This window comes from Rhinoraja longicauda, chromosome 23, assembly GCF_053455715.1.
Source record: "Rhinoraja longicauda isolate Sanriku21f chromosome 23, sRhiLon1.1, whole genome shotgun sequence".
Classification (NCBI taxonomy): domain Eukaryota; kingdom Metazoa; phylum Chordata; class Chondrichthyes; order Rajiformes; family Arhynchobatidae; genus Rhinoraja; species Rhinoraja longicauda.
In genome coordinates, this window is record NC_135975.1 from 27,278,293 (window position 1) to 27,291,102 (window position 12,810).

At 46.6% G+C, this 12,810-nt stretch overlaps 1 protein-coding gene across 2 annotated transcripts in view; it reads right to left on the reverse strand.

Moving 5' to 3' along the window:
• The window catches only part of vwf (von Willebrand factor), a 102,136-nt gene that overhangs the window by 66,204 nt on the left and 23,122 nt on the right, over positions 1-12,810 (reverse strand). For both annotated transcript variants that reach the window (XM_078419903.1, XM_078419902.1), the window contains exons 17-21: positions 11,993-12,087; positions 9,696-9,856; positions 9,512-9,615; positions 1,600-1,738; positions 691-825 (exon numbers count right to left, since the gene is read on the reverse strand). In XM_078419903.1, the coding sequence (XP_078276029.1) occupies positions 691-825; positions 1,600-1,738; positions 9,512-9,615; positions 9,696-9,856; positions 11,993-12,087 (634 nt within the window). The remainder of the gene's footprint in view (positions 1-690; positions 826-1,599; positions 1,739-9,511; positions 9,616-9,695; positions 9,857-11,992; positions 12,088-12,810) is intronic.

Sequence of the window (12,810 nt, forward strand, 5' to 3'; positions counted from 1 at the left end):
TGTGATCATGGCTGATCATTCTCAATCAGTACCCCGTTCCTGCCTTCTCCCCATACCCCCTGTCTCCGCGATCCTTAAGAGCTCTATCTAGCTCTCTCTTGAATGCATTCAGAGAATTGGCCTCCACTGCCTTCTGAGGCAGAGAATTCCACAGATTCACAACTCTCTGACTGAAAAAGTTTTTCCTCATCTCAGTTCTAAATGGCCTACCCCTTATTCTTAAACTGTGGCCCCTTGTTCTGGACTCCCCCAACATTGGGAACATGTTTCCTGCCTCTAACATGTCCAACCCCTTAATAATCTTATACGTTTCAATAAGATCTCCTCTCATCCTTCTAAATTCCAGTGTATACAAGCCTACGTTAGGAGATATCAAGCTACGATCATTGGCATCAAACCAACAGACGCCGAAAACTTTTTAACATTTCAAAATCCAGCGGTGACCAGAAAAACGCTACGCCTCTTTGGAGACGACTCACGGCCGTACAGGCGACACCCCGGCGACCGTGTGGTGACAGACCAGTTGCCTGCAGTCGCCTAAAAAATCGCCTAAGTGGGACAGGCCCTTTAATGTTCCAAAGACAAAGTCCAACGTCGGTAATGAGATAGGTTGGAGAAGGTTGGTCACACACTTGGAGCAAAGCCAGAAGCGTCATTGCTCTAAGAAGAGGAGGTGATCTCTGTACGCACCTCTCTCGCAAACAGCTCCAGCTCTCCGCCATCGTATAACACCGTGATGTCCTTTGAACATTCTTCTCCTGGCAACCCACAGCCGCTGTGTTCCACTAAGATGCGAAACGTTCCTTCATCCCCGCCACAGCTGTCCTACAAGTTACGAAAAACGTCAAAAGTCAAAGAAGGGAAACAACTAAAATTATTCCAAAATGTAGGTAAGAGCCACTTCCCTGAGACGGCCACAGGCAAGGAAAATGTGAGTCAAGGAAAACTACTTCTGCGCAGGATCAAGATGGCCGGCCAAGGGAGCATGATCACGAGCGACAAAAAGAAAATCAGACACAGAGGCACAAAGACCTGCAGGTGTTGGAATCTAGAGCAAAGCACAAAGTGCTGGAAGAACTCAGCGGGTCAGGCAGCATCTGTGGACAGAATGGACAAACAACGTTTTGGGCCTATTCCCATCTTCCTTTATTAAACAAGGTATTTATTTAGTTTACAGATAACAATGGGGGTGGTGATGGCAGAGAAACATATAGTAAGGTTTAGTTTATTTGAGAAAAATAAAGAAGGGACACATTGATAATTGAAACATCAATAAAAAATGTTGGTCTGTAGAAAGAGAAACAGAGTTGACATTGCAGGTTGGTGAAGCATTGAATGCATTCAAGAGAGAGCTGGATTCTGAATGTATTCAAGAGAGAGCTGGATAGAGCTCTTAAGGATAGCGGAGTCAGGGGGTATGGGGAGAAGGCAGGAACGGGGTACTGATTGAGAATGATCAGCCATGATCACATTGAATGGCGGTGCTGGCTCGAAGGGCCGAATGGCCTACTCCTGCACCTATTGACAAAGACAAACACGGTTGTCAACGCACACTTTGGTCATTCGAACGCACTGTCGAACCACAGAGAGTTTCCATACCTGAACCAGCACATACTGACACTGGCCTGGGAACGTGTACTTCAGCCCGTCGAAAGTGATGTAGTGGGCCTCACCAACCCCAAGACAGATGCCATCGCAGACTTTGTCAGTGCACTGCCACTTGCGATCGAGACATTTACTGCAAAAACAAAATGAAGGCAAACAGTAAATTTTAACTTTACTGAAGAGAGTTGGCCGGCATCTTGAAGAGACAGGATGCCGTTGATTTTGAAGCTGGCGCAAGTGGTCCATTGGTGAACATGTTTTTCCAAACCATGTCACTGGTTCTCTCTCAACAAGGAGCTCATTGCATTCACTGGCTGTACACCGGTGTTGGTTGGACCACACTTGGAGCACTGTGTGCAGCTCTGGCCACCCAGCTCCAAGAAAGTTGTCATTCAGTTGGAAAGGGTCAGGAGTGATTCACCCGGTTGTTACATGGGCTCGTGGGCTTGAGTTATGGGGAGAGGTTGGATAGGCCGGGATCACCATTTATCATGAGAGCATCGGAGGCTGAAGGGTGACCTTTCTGAGACGTACAAGACCATGAGGGGCATGGATAAGGCAAACACTCAGTCTTTTGCCCAGGATAGCAGATTCTAAAACTAGAAGACATAGGCTGAAGGTAAAAGGGGAGAAATTTAAGACAGAACCCAGGAGCAGCTTTTTCACTCAGAGGTTAATCCGTATCTGGAAATAAGTGCCAGAGGAAGCTAGAGAAGATGATACAATTATAAATGTTAATGGACATTTAGACCGATATGGGGATAGGAAGAGTTTAGAGGCCAAATGCAGACAAATGAGACTATGCCACCTTGGTCAGCAGGGACAGGGTGGGCCGAAGGGCCTGTTTCCATGTAGTACAGCCCTGTGACTCTATCGTGACCTTTACATTACAGCTTGATACCACTCTATGTGAGCCTTTTAGTTGCCACCACAGGGCGGCACGGTAGCGCAGCGGTAGAGTTGCTGCTTTACAGCGAATGCAGCGCCGGAGACTCAGGTTCGATCCTGACTACGGGTGCTGTACTGTAAGGAGTTTGTACGTTCTCCCCGTGACCTGCGTGGGTTTTCTCCGAGATCTTCGGTTTCCTCCCACACTCCAAAGACGTACAGGTATGTAGGTAAATTGGCTGGGTAAATGTAAAAATTGTCCCTAGTGTGTAGGATAGTGTTAATAGTGTTAGTGTGCGGGGATTGCTGGGCGGCGCGGACTTGGTGGGCCGAAAAGGCCTGTTTCCACGCTGTATATATATGATATGATATGATATGCTGTGAAATCTTCTTTCCTCGTGACTGGCCTCACACTCTCGTCCTAACAATGATATAACGCCTGGTAAACAGCAAACCTCAATCCAACCTTTCCATTGCCTTGGAGAAATCTGTCATTCTGTACATGTGACGTCCGTCATCATTGGATCGGACGCGACCTGCAGTGGCACGGAGCGGCGGAGCAGGCTCGGAGACACCGACACCATCGCCAGGCCAAGCCCACCCCTGCCACTCAGATACCAGAGTGGTGCTCAATCACCTTTTAGATCGGGGCATGGCGGTGTAGGGAATGGAGGAACATGGATCACTTGTGGAGAATCACAGATGAAAGCAGTTTAACTTAGCATCATGTGTAGAAAAGAACTGCAGATGCTGGTTTAAATCGAAGGGAGACACAAAATGCTGGAGTAACTCAGCAGGACAGGCAGCATCCCTGGAGAATTTTGGGTCGAGACCCTTCTTCAAAAGTCACCCATCCCTTCTCTCCAGAGAGGCTGCCTGTCCCACTGAGTTACTCCAGCATTTTGTGTCTACCTTAACTTAGCATCATGTTCGGCATAAACATTGTGGACCAAAGGACCTGTTCCTATGCTGTGCTGTTCAATGCACCAAGGTACATGTGGCAATAAAGCATCACTAAACCATTCTTTCATATAAGCAGATAAGCTGGAACCGAACAGATCGAAAAAGGAATTTGGAATTGATATGTTTAAGTTAAATCTAGAGTAGCTTACACATTTTGTGCAATACTATATAATGAAATCAAACACCAGGCAGCATGAAAATATACTTATACAATCATTGTTTCATTGCTGCAATCATAATTTACTTTGGGCCATTTAAGATTCTGAAGCAGCTATCTGCAAACACAATTAATCTTTTTTCCATCATTATCCATTCCTTCCTCTTTCTTCCCTTCATATCATATCATATCATATCATATACAGCCGGAAACAGGCCTTTCCGGCCCACCAAGTCCGTGCCGCCCAGTGATCCCCGCACATTAACACTATCCTACACCCACTAGGGACAATTTTTACATTTACCCAGCCAATTAACCTACATACCTGTACGTCTTTGGAGTGTGGGAGGAAACCGAAGATCTCGGAGAAAACCCACACAGGTCACGGGGAGAACGTGACCTTCTTATCAGTTTTCAAATACTTCTAAAAGTGGGTGCTACCTTTTGACGTTTTTGTTAAAAAATAAGTTAACCGAGAAATATTTAGAGTTTAGATTAATTTACCAGCATAACATTTAGTTCCACTTGGCATCATGTTCGGCACAGACATTGTGGGCTGAAGGGCCTGTTCCTTATTGTGCTTTTTTATGTTCTGCAACAGAGGTCACGGTGGTGCAACGGTAGAGTTGCTGCCTTACTGCGCTTGCAGTACCGGAGGCCCGAGTTTGATCCTGACTATGGGAGGTGTTTGTACGGTGTTTGTACGTTCTCCCTGTGACCGCGTGGGTTTTCTCCGAGATCTTCGGTTTCCTCCCTCTCTCCAAAGACGTAGAGGTTTGTAGGTTAATTGGCTTGGTATATGTGTATAAACTGTCCCTAGTGTGTGTAGATACTGTTAATGTGCGGGGACCGCTAGTCAGTGCGGACTCAGTGGGCTGAAGGGCCTGTTTTCGCGCTGTCTCTCTAAACTAAACTTAACACTGTAATATACGATATATTCATATTTCTAGTGTGTTTCAACTGAAATTATTTATATTAATTGCAATTTTATATAAATAAATGTAATTTGCTTTCTTCAATTGTGCACGGCAAAGTTGAACAAGGGAGAGTAATAATGTGGAGTGATTTGTAGGTCAGGAGTAGTTGTCGCTGAATCCCAATGCCCGGGGGAAGAGCTAACAAAGCATTTTGAAATTATGATGAGCTCTGATAACATTGAATTATGAAAGGCCACTTCCTATGTTTGGAAATCTGAGGAAAGACATTCTTGCCATAGAGGGAGTACAGAGAAGGTTCACCAGATTGATTCCTGGGATGGCAGGACTTTCATATGAAGAAAGACTGCATAGACTCGGCTTGTACTCGCTGGAATTTAGAAGATTGAGGGGGGATCTTATAGAAACTTACAAAATTCTTAAGGGGTTAGACAGGCTAGATGCAGGAAGATTGTTCCCGATGTTGGGGAAGTCCAGAACCAGGGGTCACAATTTAAGGATAAGGGGAAAGTCTTTTAGGACCGAGATGAAAAAGTTTTTTTTCACACAGAAAGTGGTGAATCTGTGGAATTCTCTGCCACAGAAGGTGGTTGAGGCCAGTTCATTGGCTATGTTTAAGAGGGAGTTAGATGTGGCCCTTGAGGCTAAAGGGATCAGGGGGTATGGAGAGAAGGCAGGTACGGGATACTGAGTTGGATGATCAGCCATGATCATATTGAATGGCAGTGCAGGCTCGAAGGGCCGAATGGCCTACTCCTGCACCTATTTTCTATGTTTCTATGTTTCTATGTTGCTATAAAAGCCAGTGACAAAGGGTCATGACTTCAAAATGATCACAAAGAAAATGAACTCGGATGCTGAGTTGTCTGTTGTTACGCAGAAGGCTGTTAGATTAGTTTAGAGATACAGCTTGGAAACAACCCCTTCAGAGTTTGCACGTTCTCCCTGTGACCACGTGGGTTTCCAGTTTCCATGGAGTCCACGCCAACCATCGGCCACCCACTCACGCTCGTTCTACGTTAACCCACTTTCTCATCCACGAGGGGACAATTTACAGGGGGCCAATTAACCTACAATCCCGCACGTCTTTGGGATGTGGGAGGAAACCGGAGCACCCGGAGGAAACCCACGCGGGCGCTGGGAGAACGTACAAGCTCCTCACAGACAGCACCCAAAGTCAGGATCAAGCCCGGGTTCCTGGCACTGTGAGGCAGCATGGTCTTCTTGTGATCATGCACCAGTAGCCACGCTCAACTTTAACGGGAAACTAAACCAGTATTTGAAGAAAGGATTAATGGATTAAGAAAGGAACGATTTTCTCCCCCTCACCACCACAATCTGAAGAAGTGCCCCCAGAAGAGGTAGTTGAGGCAGGGACTATCGCAATGTTTAAGAAACAATTAGACAGGTACATGGAAAGGACAGATTTAGAGGAATATGGGCCAAATGCAGGCAGGTGGGACAGGTGTCGATGGAAAATGTTGGTCAGAGTGGGCAAGTTGAGCTTTGTGTGAACAAGGAATTTTCATTAACCTGAACCTGAATCTCATTGTATGTGAGCTATGCTCTGTGCCTGGCCTTTTTGAATAATCATTGCACTAATCTACTTAAGGTAAATGGGTAAATGTCTCCACTAATTAGGGTGGCACGGTGGCGCAGCGGTAGATTCGCTGCCTCACAGTGCCAGAGACCTGGGTTCGATCCTCACTGCAGGTGCTGTCTGTATGGAGTTTGCTCGTTCTCCCACGCGTTCTGACTGCGTGGGTTTTCTTCGGGTGCTCCAGCTTCCTCCCACATTCCAAAGACGTGTTGGTTTGTAGGTTAAATGTAGATGGTCTGTCATGGTCCTCTGCAAACTGTCCCTAGTGTGTGGGATAGAACTAGTGTACGGGGTGACCGTCAGTGGGCGTGGACCCAGTAGGCTGAAGGGCCTGTTTCCACACTGTATCTCTAAAACTAAATACTAAAATTAAAAGAGAAATTAAAATAGCAGTGATATGCTTTGAAAATCCTCGTTAAATGTTCAGATGAAGGCAACCACCAATGCTTGTCAAGCTTACATTCTGACAGGCTGCTGGGTAGATAATGTTGGTATTTGAAAAGTAAAAGCAGCAAGCAGTCAAATGAAACCTTACACAGCCACAAAATGCTGGAGGAAATCAGCGGGACAGGCAGTATCGCTGGAGAGAAGGAATGGGTGACGTTTCGGGTCGAGATCCTTCGGAGTCTGAAGAAGGGTCTCGACCTGAAACGTCACCCATTCCTTCTCTCCAGAGATGCTGCCTGTCCCGCTGAGTTACTCCAACCTTTTGTGTCTATCTTTTGCTTCTTGTATTTTTGCCAACTGGCTCAAGAGAGGTACAGTACAATTACCCGGAAAAGGTAATTGTTGCAAGGCATAAACAAGTGGCAGGAAGGGCCACAAAGAATTCCAGAATGTCACGAAGCACAATCTCACTCAATAAACATTGCCAACAGAACATTGTACGTGCCAAAAACATGGACATTCCTTTGTTACGATTGTCAACACTCCCTCTGATGTAGTTGCTATTAATTGACGGCCGGCTCATATTATAGAAATTCATGCCCTATTGTTTATTTTACTGTCAAGTTTACATTTGTGATCTCAGTTCAAGCAGCTTAGATTGCATTCTTTGTCAGTGCGGGCATGGACACATATCTGCAGAAATATGTGTGATTCCACTTCTACCCAAATGCAGCTCAAACTCAGGGAGACCTCTCACATCATGGTGCAGTGCCAATGTGGGCATTCCTGATTCACAAGCTGATAGTCAGGGCGGACATTAGGAGCCAAGCCCTGGGCTGAAGAAGGGTCTCGACCCGAAACGTCACCCATTCCTTCTCTCCAGAGATGCTGACTGTCCCGCTGAGTTACTCCAGCATTTTGTGTCTATCTTCAGTGTAAACCAGCACCTGCAATTTCTTCCTACACCCTGATCTTAATTCCCTGAAGCAAGCTGGGCAGGCAGGCAGTTAAACTGAGGGTAATCAACTATGGCTTTGAAGTCTCCTGTCTTCTGCTGTTAACCTGCTCATATCGACACACAAGCTCAAGAGGATGAAAGGGAGTGGGACGTCTTTGTATGCTAGCTTATGCTGCATGTGGGAAGAGTGTAGTTTAGTTTAGTTTAGTTTAGAGATACAGTGTGGAAATGGGCCCTTCAGCCCACTGAGTCTGCAACAAGCAGTGATCACTCATTCGCACTGGTTCTATCCTGCACACTAGGGACATTTTACAGAAGCCAATTAACCTACATCATTGGAATGTGTGAGGAAACCAAAGCACCCGGCGAAAACCCACGCAGTTACAGGAAGAACATGCAAACTATATACAGCCAGCACCCCAGGTCAGGATTGAACCCAGGTCTCTGGTGGTGCGAGGCAGCAACTCCACCCCTGCGCCACTGTACCGCCTAACTGCACGGTAGCGCAGCGGTAGAGTTGCTGCTTTACAGCAAATGCAGCGCCGGAGACTCAGGTTCGATCCTGACTAAGGGTGCTGCACTGTAAGGAGTTTGTACGTTCTCCCCGTGACCTGCGTGGGTTTTCTCCGAGATCTTCGGTTTCCTCCCACACTCCAAAGACGTACAGGTATGTAGGTTAATTGGCTGGGTAAATGTAAAAATTGTCCCTAGTGGGTGTAGGATAGTGTTAATGTACGGGGATCACTGGGCGGCACGGACTTGGTGGGCCGAAAAGGCCTGTTTCCGGCTGTATATATATGATATGATATGATAACCTTAGATGTAGGTCTGAGCAGAGGAGTACTGATGGATTTCTCGTCAGACCATGTGGGAGAATACTCCTGATGGTGGTGAGGGAGTCTTGATTTACCCTCATCCTCGGGCAAACCCCACCTCCCTCTAACTCCCACCAACCCCACACCCCACAATTCACATCACCTTTCGCTAGGTCCACTACTGTAGACTCCGAACGACAACATTTGCATTAAAGCCTGAGGGGAAACCTGATAGATGTTCATACAATTGTGAGAGGCATAGATAGGGTAGACAGTCAGAACCTTTTTCCCCAGGGTGGGAATGTCAAAGACTGGAGGGCATGACTTTAATGTGAGAGGGGGGAATGTTTAAATGGACATTTACTAGACAAGCCTTTTTACACAGAGAGTGTAAAAAGAGTGTACAAAGGGAGGGTGCCTGGAATGTGCTTCCAGGTGTGGTGGTGGGCAGGTACTATGGCAATATTTAAGAGGCATTTAGACCAGCACTGGAACAGGCAGGGAATGGAGGGATATAGACCTTGTGCAGTCTAATTTGGTGCCATGGTCGACACAGACATTGTTCCTGAGCTGCACTGTCCTATGATCTAGACAATAGACAATAGACAATAGACAATAGGTGCAGGAGTAGGCCATTCAGCCCTTCGAGCCAGCACCGCCATTCAATGCGATCATGGCTGATCACTCTCAATCAGTACCCCGTTCCTGCCTTCTCCCCATACCCCCTCACTCCGCTATCCTTAAGAGCTCTATCTAGCTCTCTCTTGAATGCATTCTATGTTCTACGTTCTCTATCTCCGCTCACAGGCAAAAGGTAGATTATGGTGGACTGTGTGGGTTTTCTCCGGGTGCTCCTGTTTCCTCCCACACTCCAAAGACATACTGGTTTGTAGCCTAATTGGCTTGGTACAATTGTAAATTGTCCCTAGTGTGTATAGGATAGTGCTAGTGCACGGGGATCATTGGTCAGCAGGTACTTGGTGGGCCGAAGAGTCTTTTTCCGTACTGTATCTCTAAAATAAACTAAATTAAACTAGTGTACATGTGATCGCTGGTTGGTGTGGACTCGGTGGGCTGAAGGGCATGTTTCCATGCTGTATCTCCGAAGTAAACGGAACTAAACTGTTTTGTATCCAAAAACATCCTGACAATAATTTGTAGTGAACAAGTCTGTGTTAACGAAGGTTAGTAAAAGTACATTACCAGGAATTGCAGTCTTTCGTTATAGTTTCTCCAGGGCCATATTCCTTGCCCTTGTGTCGACAGGAGCACATTTCTGGAGAGATGCACATAGTCCCCAACTGGACCTGAAGTAGAGACGTTGCATAAGGTATGTATCTACACCTTGGTCAGAGGACTGGGTCGCTGTGTGAGTTATGACACTCACCTTCCCAGGAGGGCACATGCAGCCTGGCGTGCACCTTGAGCTCAAGCAGTCAAAGTCATAGTTCTGGCACATCTTCATACATTCAATGCCTTTCGCTGTCGGGTCATCTTCTGGACAGTCAAACCTCCTCATGGGCGGAGAGCAACCCACTTCCCGCTTGACTGAGGGAAAATCGTGGTTCAGTCAAAACTACTTTAAAACAGAGCTTAGGAGTTACGTGCTGCCTTAACCACGCAAATTGTCACCAACCTTCGACACGGGTTCGTAATATCATCATCACAAAACGCTGCAGTAACTCAGCAGGACAGGCAGCATCTCTGGATAGAAGGAATGGTTGACGTTTCAGGTCAAGACATTCCGAAGAATGGTCGCGACCCAAAATGTCACCCATTCGAAACATTTAAAATTCTGAAGGGATTGGACAGGATAGAGGCAAGAAAAATGTTCCCGATGTTGGGGGAGTCCAGAACCAAGCGTCACAGGTTAAGAAAAAAGGGGAGGCCATTTAGGACTTAGATGAGGAAAGACTTTTTCGCCCAGAGAGTTGTGAATCTGTGGAATTATCTGCCACAGAAGGCAGTGGAGGCCAATTCACTGGATGTTTTCAAGAGAGAGTTAGATATAGCTATTAGTGCTAACAAAATCAAGGAATATGGGGAGAAAGCAGGAACAGGGTACTGATTTTGGATGATCAGTCATGATCATATTGAATGGCAGTACTGGCCCGAAGGGCCGAATAGCCGACTCCTGCACCTATTTACTATGTTTCTGTGTGTCTATGCTTCCTTCTATCCCGAGATGCTGCCTGTTCCGCTGAGTTACTCTAGCATTTTCTGTCTATCTTCGGTGTAAACCAGCATCTGCAGTTCCTTCCTAAACATAGTGGGTGATGACTGATAGCATTAAGCATTCACTAGACTGATGTGTGCACGAACTATCAGACACAATGTCACCTCATGAACTTTAGTTTGACGATCCCAGTGGATATTGTGCATATTGCTCAATAAATAATAAAACAAACTGCACTGAAGCAATAAGATAAAATGTGCTGGAGTAGCTCAGCAGGTCTAGTAGCATCTCTGGGGTACATGGATGGGCGATGTTTTGGGATGGGACCATCCTTCACACTTCCCACCCCTGAAGGATCCCAACCCGAAACATCATCTATCCACGTTCTCCAGAGATGCTGCCTGCTGGGTTACTCCAGCACTTTGTGTTTTTTTGCTTTTGTAGACCAGCATCTGCAGTTCCTTGTTTCTGGTTATGGAACACATTATATCCAGTATACCAAGCAATCTGGTGGTGGAGCGTAAGGGGGGGGGGGGGGGGAGACAATGGGGATTTGGCGTGGGGGGATCGCTGTGATGAACAATGGGGACCCAAAGTTGAGGGGGGGTCACTCTAGTTTTAGAATCCTCTGCACAGGGGATAAGCCAGTGTCCGTTTGTTTGTTTGTTGTCGGTTCCGGTTCATTCTGTTTAGGCGCTGTGCACACGACAGTCAGCCAACAGTCACCAGTCACTTTCTTTTGTTTTGCACTTTTAATTTCAAGTTTTTGTGTACCTTTGTGTGTTTTGACTGTTGGCAAACCAATTTCCCTCTGGGGATGAATAAAGTTTTATCGTATCGTAACGTTTCGTAACCTAGACCCACTGCAGTTCACCTACGGCTACAACAAATCCATGCCTGATGCCATTTCTCTGACCTACACTCATCTCTGGAACTCATTCCTGGATACGAGAGGACACCTACGTCAGACTTATATTCATAGACTCTAGCTCTGCTTTCCATTATCCCACCCATGCTCATCTCCAAACTCATGGAACTTGGTGCCAACACTCTGGACTCTCCATTCACCCGATATATTCTTCTGGTGATCTTGTCCGCCTCTATAAGATCACCACTCGTCCTCCTGCACTTGAAGGAATAACGTCCTAGCCTGCTCAGCCTCCCCCTGTAGTTCAGCCCCTCGACACCTGGCAACATCCTCGTTTCTGCACCCTTTCGAGCTTCACAACATCTTTCTCAGATCAGGGTGAACAAAACTGAGCACAATACTCTAGCTGTGGCCTCAGCAATTTCCAATCCACCCCACGGAGCATTTCCACTGTGAGACTGAGGTCTAGCGAATATCAAGGTGGTGAATTTCTATGATTGTCAGACAGCCAGCTGATGAAACATATTCCCCTGGAAGGTTGGTTCCATGCTGTGGTGCCATGAATATCTGGGCTTCTTGACGTAACTCCAACTTCAAACACTCAGTAAGTACCGGCAAAGTGTTCAACACAAACTCTTACCTCTGCCAACCACTTCAGCGTCTGACAACATGCTTGGTGGATAATTGTGGATCACTTTGTTAGTGCTGCAATCCATCACCCCATCCTCACAGTAACTGTCAAAGAAAGCAGAAGGTTTGAAACTTAAAGATAAGTCCACACGCATCACCTGCGCTTCGTTCAGAGGTACAGCATGGAATCAGGTCCTTCGGCCCACTGACTCGAGGCCGACCACCTGTTCACACTAGTTCCACGTTATCCCACTTTCCCATCCACTCCCTACACACTAAGGACAATTTACAGAGGGCCAATTAACCTACAAACCTGCATGTCCTTGGGATGTGGAAGGAAACCAAAGCACCTGGAGTTAAAGCCACTCGGCCACAGGGAGAGCTCCCCACAAACTCCACACAGACAGCACGCGGGGCCAGGATCGAACGTGGGTCACTGGCGCTGTGTGGTAGCAGCTCTACCACTGCACCACCCTGAAACACTTGAAGTAAGCAAACTAGTCCAAGCAGGACAAAGTGTGAGACAATCTGAGATTGCTTCACAGTGACTGACCCTCAGTTTTAGAAATAAACGTTGTCATCTGGCTTGAAAACCCAAACGCACTCGAGTTGCCCCAGCTGATGCACAGAGTATCCTGGTGCCAACCAGGTGTTTGACCAAGTGCAGGGCCAATATCACACCCATTCACCGCCCAAGACAGTACCTCCTGTGGGGATTCATGTTGTGCCAATGCTTCAGTGCTTCAGTGACCTTGCTTACTACTGTTCTAATAGATTCTATTTTACTTTAGAGATACAGTAAAGTATGTCTGATACAGTCTGAAGAAG